At 64.0% G+C, this 14,484-nt stretch overlaps 1 protein-coding gene across 2 annotated transcripts; it reads left to right on the top strand.

Annotated features, from left to right (window-relative positions):
• The first annotated feature begins 4,121 nt into the window (after nt 1-4,121).
• Nucleotides 4,122-13,324, top strand: TMEM200B (transmembrane protein 200B). 2 transcript variants are annotated; one of them, XM_075437950.1, is made up of 2 exons: nt 4,122-4,223; nt 11,986-13,324. In XM_075437950.1, the coding sequence occupies exon 2, from the start codon at nt 12,009-12,011 to the stop codon at nt 13,305-13,307; it is 1,299 nt and encodes a 432-aa protein (XP_075294065.1). In that variant the 5' UTR covers nt 4,122-4,223; nt 11,986-12,008; the 3' UTR covers nt 13,308-13,324. The 2 variants fall into 2 exon arrangements, with proteins under 2 accessions (XP_075294065.1, XP_075294066.1); XM_075437951.1 differs by lacking the exon at nt 4,122-4,223 and adding an exon at nt 10,494-10,576.
• The last annotated feature ends 1,160 nt before the right edge of the window (nt 13,325-14,484 follow it).

The following is a 14,484-nucleotide window of genomic DNA, read 5'->3' as shown; positions in this document are numbered from 1 at the left end:
TCTCCTTCCCTGCCTTCCCTGGTGTTAGTGGATGGGGGAAGGGTTTTTGCCCCTTCTCTCTGCAGCGACCTTGTGAACAGTGGGGAAGCTGCCGCAGCATCTCCCGCTGGGTGGAAGGTGGACTGGAGCTGGGTGAAAGCCCCCGTGCCCTGCGAGCATCGGCTGCCGGCAGCCGGGGAGGGGATGGTGGTCTGACGCCTCAGCCAGAGATTGCTTCCAGTTGCAAAATGTTCTGCCTCTTCCCAGCACGGGCAGTGCGTGACCACGGGCCAGGGATGCTGCAGTGAGCAAGAGCCGTCACGAGGCTTTTTTTTTAACCTCCACAGCTGACTTGGTGGTGGGAATACATCACATCCCCGCTCTGTGCCTCAGTTTCCCTACTGCTAGGGAAAGGAGAGGGGTGTCTGCTTCGTACCTTGTACTTCTCCACGGCTGCAGCCCCGGGGCTGAGCAGAGCTGACCCATCCAGCCCCATCCCAGCCCCGCTGCTCCGACTCCCCCCTTCCCCAGGGCAGCATCACTAACCCCTGGCGAAACCAGAAGAGCCCCTGCGGGTCCCTCAGCCAGAAGGGACCCTGCTAGCAAGAAACCTGGCTGCTGAGCCCTGCCTGCTGCCCAAAATACCTCTCCAGGTGGTGACCCCGCTTTGGCGGGCAGCGTTCCCCTCCCCATCACCTCCAGCACAGGTTGGCAGCTGCCTCTGCCAGCTCGGGGACGTCGCGGAGGCTCCTCTCTCCCCTCTCTGCTGACGGGGAAGGCTCCGCAGCCTCGGCGAGCGGGTGCCAAGTCCCGCTCCAACAGCTGTATGTTCTCCAGCATGAGTCATCCCCACCCAGAGCTTGCAGCCTCTCCATAACAACATTCCTTCTCTCTGATCTCAGATCCTGGCTGTGATCACTCGCTGTCTAGTTCTCCTTCCTCCGTCCACATGGTTCCTCCTGTCCAGGCTCAGTCCCCAGCCGAGGCAGCAGAGAACAGTGGAGGCTCTGCCAGGATCACGAGAGCTTGAAACAAGGCGGTTTCAGATCTCCTCCCTCCCCCAAAAGCAAGAAGAGGTGCCCAGTTATCAGGAGACGAATTTTTTCTCTCTCTGGAGAGAGACAGTGACATCGATTCTTTTTCACATTGTCTTTGGTTGTTCCTCCCCGTCCAAGACGTGTCTGTAACAGAGCCACCGCCACCCGCCCTCTCCCAGACCGTCAGGGGAAGTCCTCTGAGCCCCTGGTCCTGCACATCTCCCGTCCCACCACGAGCTCTGCTCCAGGGCCTCCTCCCTGAGCCCCTTCCTCCTTCTCCCTGCCGTCGCTTTTGTCCCTGGTGGGTTCTTCTCCCCCTTGCACCCCTCTGCTCCGCTGGAGATGATCCCACTGGCTGCAGGGACACAGGCAACGGCAACACCCACCTCTCCCTCCGTGAGCTGGGTGCCGCAGGAAGGGTGGAAGAGCCAGGCCAAGCTCTCCCTCCTCTGCAGGATCTTCTCACCTGCACGGTCCAGCCTGAACCCTGGAGCACTGCAGGCAGCTGCCCTCTCCCCTCCGCAGCCTCCAGCAGCTTTTATCCCATCAGTGGCAGACTCACGAGGAGACTGACCCACTCGGGGCATCGCTGGGTGACCTGCAACTGGAAAACTGCTTTTGAGCCAGCTCCTGCACAGGGAGGGGCAGAGCCCGGGCGCGATGGCCCTCTGCCCGCTCCGTGCTGCCACATCCCCTCCCTGCGCGCTACCGAAAGCCCTGACCCTCGCTCCTCAAGCCGCCGGCGCTGAGCTCTCGTCGCTTCCCCCCCCGGCTCTTTGGCCGGCTCCGCCTGGCACAGGTACAGCTTCTGAATAGAAATCAAATTTTGCTCAAAAGCATTAATTTCTTCTGGATCGTGGAGTGCCCAGATGGTCTCCAGCAGCGGCGAAGGGAGACCTTGAACGCGTCGCTTGAACAGCGTGAAAAGCCAAAGTCAGACATCGCTCCTCCCTGGGCAGCTGCGTGTGTCAGCCTGCCTGGGTGGCCGGGAGGAGCAGCTGGCACCTCGAACCCGCGCTCATCACCCACGAAGCTCCGGAGCTTCCCAAACGCTGCTTGGATTGAGCCGGGCAGGGGCGAGGGGGAAGAGGACCCCGTGCAGCACCTCCGCGGCCGTGGGGATTTTGTTGCTCTCCTCGTTGGCTCGCTGGGTGATGCTCCCCTGCCAGAGGCGGGTGAGGACCCCGGCACCCTGCGCACCGTTTCTGAGCTCTGCCCCTGAAATCCTTCCCTGGGCGACGCTCCCTGCCACAGAGCCGGCTGACTGGGTTCTGCGTCCGCTGAGGGACCGTGGGGTGCCGGTGGCAAAGCCACGTGGGGAGTCGCAGGGTGGTGTTTTGTGGCTCCCTGGGGAGAGCAGGGGTCTGGCTTGATGCTCCGAGACTTACCACAACCATGGGGAAGAGGGGGAACGCAAGCTCGGCATGTTTTTAATTAAAGGCTGATTAACAGCCTCTCTGCTGCAAACCATCGGTGGCTCAGGGGTGTAACGAGGCCGAATCTCCTCAGCGCTTACCAGTGCGTTGTGTTGTCGTGTTGGTGCGTGAATCTGTCGGTGACACCTGGGAGCGGGTGTCTCAGTGCGTCGCCGCGTGCCGTCGGCGGTTACAGCGTGGGACGCTGCTCGCTGCCCCGCGGGGATGGGATGCCGGGATGGGGCTGCGGAGATGGGGAATCGGGAGGTGGGGATGGGGATGCGGGGATGGGGATGGGGATGCAGGGATGGGAAGGAGGGGACGGCGATGCAGGGATGGGGGTGTGGGGATGGGGATGCAGGGATGGGGAATGGGGATGTGGGGATGGGGATGCAGGGAGGGGGATGCTGGGATGAGGTTGTGGGGCTGGGGATGCGGGGATGGGGGTGCGGGGATGGGGATGTGGGGATGGGGATGCGGGGATGGGAATGCAGGGGTGGGGATGTGGGGATGGGGAGGTGGGGATGGGAATGCAGGGATGGGGAATGGGGATGTGGGGGTGAGGATGCGGGGATGGGGAATGGGGAGGTGGGGAGGGGGATGCAGGGATAGGGATGCAGGGACGGGGATGCGGGGACAGGCAGGTGGGGATGGGGATGGGGAATGGAGATGAGGAGATGGGGATGTGGGGATGGGGAGGTGGGGATGGGGAGGTGGGGACAGGGATGCAGGGACGGGGATGCAGGGATGGGGATGCGGGGATGAGGAATGGAGATGCGGGGATGGGGAGGTGGGGATGGGGATGCGGGCATGCAGTTCCACGATCCTTGGGGCTGACGGAGAGGTCTGCATGTGTCTCTTTGGCAAGTTCAGAGGAAAAAAAGCCAAGCGCGGTGCCGAGAGCCGGCTGCTGGCAGGAGCTCCCCTCGCTCTGCTCCCTGTGCCTGCCCGGAGCTGGAAGTGCTGCTGGAACCCGCCCGGAACGCGGTCTGCGGGGCCGCAGCAAGCGCCCCGGCTGCCCAGGGGGGCTTAGGGTGATGCTTCTGTCGCGACTGCTGTCACAGCTGGGGGGGGAGACTGCGACAACCCCAGTCCGGCCAGCCCGCGCTGGGAGATGCCCCATCCCTGGGAACACCCGGGGCCGGGCTGGACGGGGCGCTGAGCACCCCGCTCGGGTTGGGGATGTCCCTGCTCGCTGCAGGGGGGGGGGGCTCGGTGGCCTTGAAATATTCCCCACCCCCCCAGCCCGACCCGTGCGGTGATTCTGCGGTCGGAGGCCGCGGGGCCGGGTGGGGGTCTGTGGCGTGGGAGGGGGCGAAGGGTCTCTGAGCACCCCCTCTGTTAGCAGCAGGTCCCATCCTGCGGGGGGGTTGGGCTCCCTGCTGGGGGAGGGGACCCGAGGGAGCGGCGGGGGCAGGAAAATCCCCGCAAAGCCACCGCAACTTTCCCACGGCCGGGCACGGGCTGCCGGCATCCCCGCGGGGGGGGGGAGCACGGAGCGGGTCCCGGACAGCCCCCCCCCCCCGCCCCCCTCCCTCCGCCATCCCCGCGCTCCGCCCCCCCCCCCCCTTCGCGGGGCCGCGGCCGGGGCCGGGCGGGGCGGGGACCCGGGGCCGGGCGGAACCCGCCGCCCCCCCGCCCCCCCCCGAGCCCGGGCGTCCCGGCGGCGGCGAGAACCGGGAGCCCCGCAGCCTCCCGCCGCTCCATGGCCCCGGAGCCCCCCGCCCGCAGCCCCCGGGGGTCCGGCCCCGGCCCCGGCCCCGGCGGGAGCAGCGCGGCTCGGCGGCGGGCGGTGAGTGCGGGGCTGGGGGGGTTGGGGGGGCACCCAAGCGGGTACGCGGCCGCGCACGCTCCCGTTAACCCCCGCACTTTTTGCGGTTCCCCCGCCGAGGGTCGGGGCGAGGAGCGGTCCCGCAGCAGCTCCCCACGCGGGATGCGGGGTGCTGCGAGGGGAGAGAAGCGGGGGGGGGGGGGATGTTATCCCGGCGGCTCCCGGGCTTTGGGATCGCCTTTGGGCACGGGGGGCTCGGCTTTGTGGCTTGAGGGGGGGGACACCCAACCGCAGCCGGCCCCCCGGCCCCCGCTCCCGGGTGGGCTCGGAAAATCGGGGGTTTTGTAGGGTGAAGAGTGCGGGAGATGGGGGGGGGGGGGGGTTAAATGCCGGAGGCGGGAGGAATCCCAGCCGGGAACACAGCTGGGAACTCGGCTGCTGGCAGGCCAAGTGGGATGGGGGTCCGGGGGGGGGCGAGGTGGGCTCTGCCTCTTTGTACCCACCAAAGAACTGGGGCCGTGGCTGGGAGCGGGGAGAACTTGGCAGCCCCCCCCAGTCCCCTCCCTGCACGCTGACAGGGATTTTTCAAAGGAGCAGCTCACAAGGTGCCAAATTCAGAAAGAGTTTGGTCCCAGTTCCCTGGAAATCCCAGCCTATGGATTCCCCACCCCCCCCCCCCTTCCTTTTCTCGTGGCCGTAAGGGCTGGCAAGGCGCTTGGCTGCAGCCCGCACCCCTGGGTGCCCGGGCACCCCACACCGCTTCCCGCAGGCAGGAATTCTCCCAAGAAATCCGACCCCCCCCCGAGCCCCCCACACCTCCCCCTCCTCCGAGACAGCAAAAATCGCTGCCGTTAGAAATCCGCTCTCTGTTTAAATTTAGATGCCGGCGTTATCTGGAGTTTGGATTTATTAATTATTTGCGTCTGGTTCGTATCAAAAAAAAAAGTTGAGCAATGCAGATGTCCCGGTTTCGGCGTCGGCTCGGAGGGGAACCACCAGACTGGGGGGGTTTCTGGAGTCTGGTGGAGCAGCGGCCCGCCAGCTGCGGCCAGGGACGACGAGCCCCTGCGCAGGGCTCCGGCGCGAGCGAAGCGTCCCTCCAACTCGCGTGATCCCTTCACCCTGGGTGACTGCGGCTCATTTCCCGGCCGTGGAGATTAGTCTAATTAGCGGAGCAAATCTGGGTAAGGCAAGCGCTTGTAATTAGTAATCAGTCGGATGTTTCCACGCGCTTTCGTTGCCCTGGGGGGTAGAGAGGAGTTGAGCGGTTGGCCCCGTTTTGGGAGCAGGGAGGACTTTGGAGAAGTCAAGGTGAGTGGAGCTGGAGCTGCTGGTGGCACTGGTGGCACTGGTGGTTCTCACTCCACGGCGTTGCTGCAGCCCATCTGCCCGTCGGGACCTTCTCGTCTAGGGGAGCCCACCAGGCACGGGGTGGAAAGCAAAGGGACAGATGCTCCCGTGTCCCCAGACCACCCCAGCACCGTCCTTCCCTGTAGCCTGCCGTCCCGGAGCTGTTCCAGGTGACAGCGGTGGCCGCGGTGGCTCTGGCTGCTCTCTGGGACGCATGACCTGGAGATGGGGAGCCGGCAAGGTGCTCCTCCACTGCTTGGCCGGGCGCAGAGGTGATGTCTCCATCAGCGAGTGCGTGGTGGGGGTGGTTGTGTGTTAACGTCTCGTCCACCCCGTCCTTCGCTGGGAAACCGAGGTCTCCGCTGCTGCTGGAGCGAGGGATGGTTCAGACTGAGGAGCCAGCACCCTGGGGCCACGGGCAGAGGGTGAATGGTCACACCCGGGGTCTCCTGTGCTGCAGCAAAGGTGAAAATTCATCGCAAGCCCCATTAAAAGCAGGCATGAGACCCCCAGCCCAGGACTGGGAGGTGATTCCCGCTGGGAAGCGGGATAATCCTTCCCGCACCGTGATAGTGTTACTGGAATTATGTGAAACCTTCTGTGAGGGACCTTAATTAATTACAACTGATTAGCGGGTGTCCCCAGCCAAAGCTGAAGAGACAGATTTTGTCCCCGCGCTGGGAACGCGCTGGTGCCGGGGTCGCGGCGGGGAGACTCACCCCTTGGGACCGAGCCTGGGGGAGGCTTCGCAGCTTCGGGCTGGGAGCTGCCAGCGGGTGCTGGGCTGGTAACTGGGGTTTCCTTCTGCTGGGAGAGACCCAGGAAGGTGCCCGGCGACTCTTTATCTTGTTTCTTCTCTCTGGACACCTTTAATGTGTAGCCAAGGGGGGAAATTTAAAGTGGACTGAGAAAAATAGGGAAGGAGGAGGCACCATGCGGGCAAGGACGTGGGGCCTCAGTCCACCCCAAGCATCCATGGTGATGGTTGGACCACGCGCCGGGACTGATGCTGCTCCCCCACCAGCTCCGCTTCTCCTCCAGCCGGGATGGGAGGTGGGATCACAGAATCATAGAATCATAGGTTGGAAAAGACCTCTGAGATCATCAGGTCCCACCACCCGCCCAACAGCACCATGCCTGCTGAGGGGATGGAGAGAGGGGAGCGAGCTGCTCCGCGTGATCCCCCCCGTGCCGGGGGCGGCGGTGGAGGTTAGGCTGAAAAAGGGAGTTACCTTCAAGCATCACATCTCGGCGCAGACTGTCGTTGCCGCTCTCCGTACCTTCCCCGGTGGGTGGGGAAGCCAGGGAGGGCTCTCGCAGCTCGGCGTGTCGCCGTAGCTGTGAGGTCTCAGCTGCCGGGGTCCCCCTTCCCGGCAGAGGGGGGAATTGGGGGAGCTCAGCCGCCACGGGCTTTGGCATCACGGGCTCCCTCGGGGGCTTGGACCAGGCGGAGGGGGCTGTGCTGTGCCTTCGGGGGTATTTTTTAAATACCTGGGCTGGTGGGAGATGTCCCTGCTCCTGGCAGGGGGCTGGAACCAGATGGTCTGTAAGGTCCCTTCCAACCCAAACCATTCTAGGATTCTATGAAATACCCTGTGGGCTTTGCTGGGTGGTTTGGCAACGAATTTCAAAGTTGGTTTATTCCAAAAGTCAGGAGAGTGGCTTTAAAATCGCAATATTTTAGGACAAGAAAAGGAAAAAGGAGATGCTTGCTGTTTGTTGGGCGTTTCTTGAGTGCTCGTTACAGCCTGGGCTGCTCCTGGTACCAGCTCCCCGGGGTGATGCTCTGCGGATATGACCTGCAGAAGACCCACGGGGTGGGATCCCGGGCGTGGGGTGGGATCCCAGGCGCGGGGTGGGATCCTGGGCACGGGGTGGGATCCCGGGTGCGGGGTGGGATCCTGGGCACGGGGTAGGATCCCGGGCGTGGGGTGGGATCCCGGGCGTGGGGTGGGATCCTGGGCACGGGGTAGGATCCCGGGCATGGGGTGGGATCCCAGGCGTGGGGTGGGATCCCGGGCGCAGGGTGGGACCGCGCCCCGCGGATGGGCAGCATGGCCTGGAGCGGGGCAGGACGCCAGCGATGGAAACGCTCTCCCTGGGTCGATGCTGGGTTTTTAATCCCTGCTGACGAGCTGGAGCCCTGTCCGGGTGTGAGCCACGCGCGCTCCTGGAACGCCGTTTGACCGCTGGCAGGGGGGATAAACCTGCACGGGGAAGGCGGCCGCCCGCAGCGCTGCCTGCGCTTGGCCCGGCTCCACGCGGTGTTTCTGCAGCTCTCCAGCACGTCACCGCGCTGGCTGGCATCGCCTGCGACGCGGCACCGGGGAGGCACGGCCAGGCACCGGTGCAGCCCCTCATCCCTCGGCCAGAGGGAGGTTTTGAGGCCAAATCTGTTTTTTTTTGTTAGGTTGTGGCATACTGCGGATTCAAGCTGGTCGTGGCAGGGGCAAGAGCATCTCTGGGGCACCCAAGGGACGCGGGGACCCATCTGCGGGAGGGACCCTTCCCAAATTCCGCTTTACCCCGCAGGCCAGCTCCGCTGTCGTGGGATGCGTTGGGACTTGGTGTCAGCTTTTAGGAGGGTTGGGGCGGGAGGGTGGAGCCAGCAATACGCCTTCGTGATGGGGGGGATTAGAGAAATATTTGCGTTTATTTTAATGCCGGGCTTATTGCGGGGATGGGAAGCTTAACTCCGAACCTGGCAGCGGAACAGCCCTCGTCTGGCTCGGTAACGCTGACGGCGTTCACGTTTCCATACCGCCGTTCCTCCCCACCCGGCATCAAACCTCAAAACCGAAGCTGTCGGGTCCCGCTGAGCCACGGCCGCCCCCGGGCTGGCGGGGGGTGGCCGGGAGCCCCGGGCCATCGCCTGTCCCCGCCAAGGGACCGGGCTGTCCCCCTGCCTCCGCAGCACCCCGGGACCCCCGGCCCTGCCCTCCGGCTGAGCTGGGTCTAGCGGCGCAGCTCCAACGTCGAATTAATCCGTTGGCGTGAGTGTCGGCGTCTGCGAGTTGCAGAATTGGATGGCAGCGCTGGGTTTGATACACTTTTTTTAAAAATTTTTTTTCTTTTTTTTTTTAAAGAGCTTATATAACCTTGGGGATTCTATTAATAAAAATAATGGTTTTGAACTCTGGGAACAACCAGCCCCGACGATGAGCAATTAAATGCTCCAACTTCGGAAAGCAGGCAGCTGGCGGGCGGCGGGGAGACAAGGGAGAGGCGCCCGGGTTGGGAAGGGTGGCAGGGGGCTGGGGAGGGGGGCGAAGGGGGTTCCCTGCCTGCGGGCAGATTGCCGGTGTCTGCCTGTCCTCCTGCCCTGGCTCCCCAGCCCTGTTCCCAGGGAGAGGGAGAGGAGGGAGGAGCAGGGTCGGGGACCGGACCCCGCGGAGGTGGGGTGGGTGGGGACCCTCTGGTCCTGATGCACCCATTTTTAAGGCCCCCCAGCACCCGCGCTTCAACCCCGGGCCGTATCCAGGACAAAATCCTGGGAAGAGCAGCCCAGCGCAGCCCAAGTGGGCATCGCCTGGACCCAGCCCAAGGCCCTGGGTGGGAGCAGGGGGATGCTCGGGGTCCCCGCGGGTGCTGGCTTTGGCTCCGCGGGGGTCGGGGGAGTTAAAGGGGGGAACGGCGGAGTTGGGTTGAGAGAAGCACGGATGAGGCTGGGGGCCAAAAACAGGAGGTGGCTGGTGGGTGTGTGTGTGTTCAGGGTGGTGTTGGGGGCTGTGAGCCCCGGGGGGGTTCACATGTCCCCCCCAGCCGCTATCAAAGAGCCTTTGCTCTGCTCTTGCAGTTTAGATGGTTTTAATTTTTTTATTCCCTAAGTAGCCAGCAAGGCATTGAAAAGGTTTGATATAAATTTGAGAGAAGCTGAATCTGAGATGGTCATTAGAGAACGCTGGGACATAACCTAAATCGGGGCATTTGGAGGCAAAAAGCCCCCCAGTCTCTGGGACGTGTTCGAGTTCCTGGTTGTTTCCCTTTAACACCAAAATATTTTAAAACTTATTTTGCCGTGCAGGTTGGCTCTGGCGTGGGGTTTACTGTGTTTCCCCCTTTGCGCTGCAGGGTTGTCGGCTGGCTTCACAGACAGCTTTGACACCCCACTCCGCAGCCGGCTGCGGGTTCGGGCTGTTTTCTTTGGGGCTTTGTTTTATTTTCCTTTAAATCTCCCTTATTCAAATTGTCACAGCTTGACAGCCCTGTGCCAGGAACATGCTGTCATCCTGAAGCTCATATCTTTAATTCCTTCCCTCTGATGCTAATGACACCTTAAGATGATTAAGACTGGGAAAAAAACTTTAGTATCTTATTTTTCTGCCGTCGGCGATGCTGGTTGCTGTCTCTTGGCGCTTCATTCGTCTCGGGGAGCAAAATCAGAGCGGTCACCCTTCTCCTGCCGTCCCTGCCGCCCGCACCGGGGTGTTTCTCCTTGGTTTGATTTTTTGGCCTTGAATTGCTGAATATCAATTCCGCCGTGCTCTCCGAATGCTTTTCTTCCCTGATTTAAGACGCCGCGGGGCAGCGAGCCCCCTCCAGCAGCATCCCTTGGCCGGGGGCCACGCCAGCGGCCGTCCCCGTGCCCGGTTTGGGAGCAGCCCGGGCAGCGTTCCCGCGCCGGCGGTGCCAGCAGACACGGGCGAGGGCACGGACCCGGCGTCCTGCCCGGGCTGCGCGGCCGCAGCCCGCGTTACCGACCATTGCTGGGCACACAGCAGCGAGCAGCCGGGCTGCGAGGACGCGGATTCCTGTCAACATGAGGTTATTTATTTTTTTTGAAGATGTTTTCCGCCTGGGACGCGGTCAGAGCGTGGTTTAGCTTCCCCATATCGCGGGGCACCACTTACCCCGTGCACGACGGTGCCAGCCCGGCTGCTGCTTCCCTGCTGGGCTGCTCACCAGCTGGATTTGGCAGCGACTTCGACACCTCCTTGCTCATCTGGGAGACAAGGCGGTGGGTAAATGAAACACCGTGAAGCCTGGAAGACCCCGTAACTCCCTGGACGTGAAGCTTTATCTCGGTGCGTACGAGGGCAGGACCCTGTGGATGCGCCGAGTGGGTCGGCAGCAGATCGGGGAAAAAAGTGTCTTTCAGCTCCAATCCTGTGTGGGTGCTGAGTTGGTGGGTCCCACAGGCTGACGAGCGACTCGTGGACCACGGCTTAGGTTTTTAGGTCCTGTTCAGGCAGCAAGCAGAGAAAACCAGGGAGTTGCTGCATCGCTTGCAGGGCCCCGCGCGGTGCGGCTTTGTCAGACCCTTGGTTTGGGTTTGGGTTTCCGTGTGCCTCGGTTTCCCCGACGGCCCCTTCCCTCGCTGCCGCTGAGCTGAGCGGCTGGTGCCACCCCTTTGGAGGAGCCGTGGGACTCGGTGACCCAGGACGGGTCGTCTGGGCCCCCGACGCCAGCGCCGTCTCTGTGCCGGAGCAGCACGTGTCACGGTGGGGTCCCGGCCGTCCTCGCTGCGACCCGGGGGGTGGGGGGTGTGAGTTCTGAGGCTGGAGGGAGCCCCTTCGCTCTCGAGCAGGGAGAGAGAAATAACTCGAGGAAAGTAGGCAAGCGAGGGGGGAGAGAAGGGTGGTGGCCTCTGACGTGACGCAGCCTGTGGGCTCAATGTCCCCCGTGCTCCTGGTGTCCTCATGCCCTCCGTGTTCCCGGCATCCACATGTTCCCAGTGTCCATATGTTCCCAGCGTCCCTGTGGTCCCCATGTTCCCAGCATCCCCATGTTCCCAGTGTCCCTGTGGTCCCCATGCTCCTGCCATCCCCATGCTCCCAGTGTCCATGTGCTCCCCGTGCTCCCAGCATGTTCTTGCTCCCAGTGTCCCTGTGGTCCCCGTGTTCCCAGCATCCACATGCTCCCAGTGTCCCTGTGGTCCCCATGTTCCCAGCATCCCCGTGCTCCCAGTGTCCCTGTGGTCCCCATGCTCCTGCCATCCCCATGTTCCCAGTGTCCCTGTGGTCCCCATGTTCCCATCATCCCCATTCTCCCAGTGTCCCGGTGGTCCCCATGCTCCTGCCATCCCCATGTTGCCAGTGTCCCTGTGGTCCCCATGTTCCCAGCATCCCCGTGCTCCCAGTGTCCCTGTGGTCCCCATGCTCCTGCCATCCCCATGTTCCCAGTGTCCCTGTGGTCCCCATGTTCCCATCATCCCCATGTTCCCAGTGTCCCTGTGGTCCCCATGTTCCCATCATCCCCATTCTCCCAGTGTCCATGTGCTCCCCATGCTCCCGGCATCTTCTTGCTCCCAGTGTCCCGGTGGTCCCCATGCTCCTGCCATCCCTGTGCTCCCAGTGTCCATGTGCTCCCCATGCTCCCGGCATCTTCTTGCTCCCAGTGTCCCTGTGGTCCCCGTGTTCCCAGCATCCCCGTGCTCCCAGTGTCCCGGATCCCAGGGACGCCTCTTCACCTTTTTCTCCTCCCCACCCCGCAGGAAGAGCGGCCGAGCCGGAGACGATGACTGCTGAGAGCACCGAACCCAAGGGACCCATGCGGGAGCCGGAGGCGGGGGGGACGAAGCCGCCGGCCCCCCCAGCCCCGCCGCGGCGCCGGGGACGCAGGCTGCGGCGCAAGTCACCGCCGGAGGTCCCGGTGAAAGGGCAGCTCCGCATGCGCTCGCCGTCGGGAGCCTTCGTCGTGGTGGGCATCTCGGTGGTGCTGGTGGGCATGACCATTGCCGTGGTGGGCTACTGGCCCCACCGGGGACCCGGGGGCAACGGGGCTGGCACGGGGAACGCCAGCGTCACGGGGGACATGAGGAGGGAGGTGGCTGCCGGGCGTCACGTGCCCCACAGCGAGAAGCTCAAGCTGATCGGCCCCGTCATCATGGGCATCGGGCTCTTCATCTTCATCTGCGCCAACACCATGCTCTACGAGAACAGGGACATGGAGACCCGCAGGCTGATGCAGAAGGGGCTCTACTCCATGGCAGCGGGTCTCCCCGAGGGGACCAGGCCCGAGGACGGGCGCTGCCAGCGCGGGGACAGCCAGCCCGGCCCCAAGGCCAACACCGAGTGCGTGGAGGGCTGCTACCAGGTGGATCTCTCCTGCCAGCCCTGCCCCGGCCCTGGCAGCAAGTGGTCCAACTGCTACGGCCCCAACAGGCTCCAGACCACGGCCGAGCTCCTCCAGCACCCGGCAGCATCCCGCGCCACCTCCCTCCTCAGCCTCCGCTCTGGTGCCTCCACCGAGGCCAACCTCAGCCTCTCCTGCCGTGCTGGAGCCGAACCCCTCCTCTCCTCGGCCGTTGGCGCCTTGGCATTGCCCGTCATCAAGCTCAACAACTGCTTGCTGGACGCAGCGGCGCGGGGGGCTGGGAAGAGGGCGGAGGGGAACCCCACCGAGCCCCCCGCCGACGCTCCGTGGCTTTCCCAGGCTCCGCTCTCCGGTGTCAGCATCGCACACCGTGGCCAGGACCGTGGTGGTGGTGGCCATGTCATCATCAACGTGGATGGCGGCTGTCCTGGCACGGAGCCGGCAGCGATGGAGCTCAGCCTGGATGCGCAGCTCCATACCCCGGGACACTCCAAGTCCCTGGACCTCGGCCGACCAGGGGTGCTGCTGGTGGCCCCCATCAAGGACCGTAAGAACCGGAGCTGGCCCCGGCTGGACCACGTCAGCCTGGTGGGTTACGCCAAACTGGAAAGCACTGGCGAGTCCTCGGACCGGCTGCTGGAGCCCAGGGAGCCCCCGAGCCAGGGTGAGCCCCGACCCAGCTCCTGGGCGGTGGGGATGGAGCGGGGCGAGCGCGTCTGACATCCCCAACGCCCTCAGGGACCATGACGTTGCAGTCCCTTCCTGGCCCCCAGCACCCACTGGTGACCCCAAAACCCCATGTCCAGGAGGGGTTCGGGGCGGCGTTTCTAAGCGGATACCGAGAGAGAGGTCCCGACCCACGGCTCTGGGGGGAGGACTCGCCTGGGTGGGCTGTCCTCCCCCAGCTGCCTCTCGACAGCTTACCAGAGGATGCCCTTGGCCTTACAGACCCTTCTCCTGGTGGCTTTTCCAGAGGAGCCCTCGCTCTGGGACCCGACACAAACTGCGAGATGGGGATGTGGGGCAGGCAAAGCCCCGCCGGCCCCCGCAGCACTTTATTTCAGCAGGGGTGGGGTGGGGGCATGTTTTGGGGGGTGGTGTCCCCGTGCCCAGCCTCAACCCACCGGGAAATCTGTTTGACCGGAGCACGTAAGCCCGACGTGGCTATTAAATATTATCTCGATGCCGTGCGGTGCCGCCTCGCCTCATCGTCTGCCCTGCGAGACGCTCGGGGTGGGCAGCGCGCCTGCGGCAGCCGGTCCCGGAGGGTCTGCCCTGACCCCGGCTCAGCTGGAGGGAGCGAGGACGCTCTGTAACTGCTGAATGCTTGCAGGGTAAGGTGATAAGCTCAAAGTTTTGGGGTTTTTTGGGGTTTTTTTTTGCAGAGTAGGGATGCGAAAGGTGCCCAGGGGAGCCGCGGGCAGCGGGTGAGGTGCTGCCGCCCGCCCTCCCGCTGCACCGGCGGCCGCGGAGTTAAAACAGAGTCACTGGGCTGCGGCGCTGGGGTTGGTTTGTGCTGTTTTCTGGCAGGGTGAAGGATGCAGCCCGTGGGAGGATGCGATGGGGCAGAGGCAGGGGTGAGCGTCGGGTTTTCCGGGCTCTGTTGGGTGTCGTCGTGTTGTTTGGTGCCCTTTGGGTGCAGAACCGGAGCTGCGCGGGACGAGGTGGAAGAGCCGGGTGGTGTGGTCCCCGGAGAGAGGGTAGCGCAGAAACAAAACCCTCCAAGAACCCATCGCATCAGGAAAACGCAGCAGGAAAACGTGGATAAAGTGAAAAATGAAGGAGAGAGGCAGGGCTGGCTGTGTTGGGTGAGGCTGCGCTGCCCCTCGCATCCCGGCTTGGGAGACGGCTCCGGGCTCAGCAGCGCGGAGGAGGGAAGCGTCCGCTGCCCGTTTCC

Source organism: Opisthocomus hoazin, chromosome 17, assembly GCF_030867145.1.
Source record: "Opisthocomus hoazin isolate bOpiHoa1 chromosome 17, bOpiHoa1.hap1, whole genome shotgun sequence".
NCBI classification, from domain to species: domain Eukaryota; kingdom Metazoa; phylum Chordata; class Aves; order Opisthocomiformes; family Opisthocomidae; genus Opisthocomus; species Opisthocomus hoazin.
This window is presented reverse-complemented; position numbering and strand designations above follow the sequence as displayed.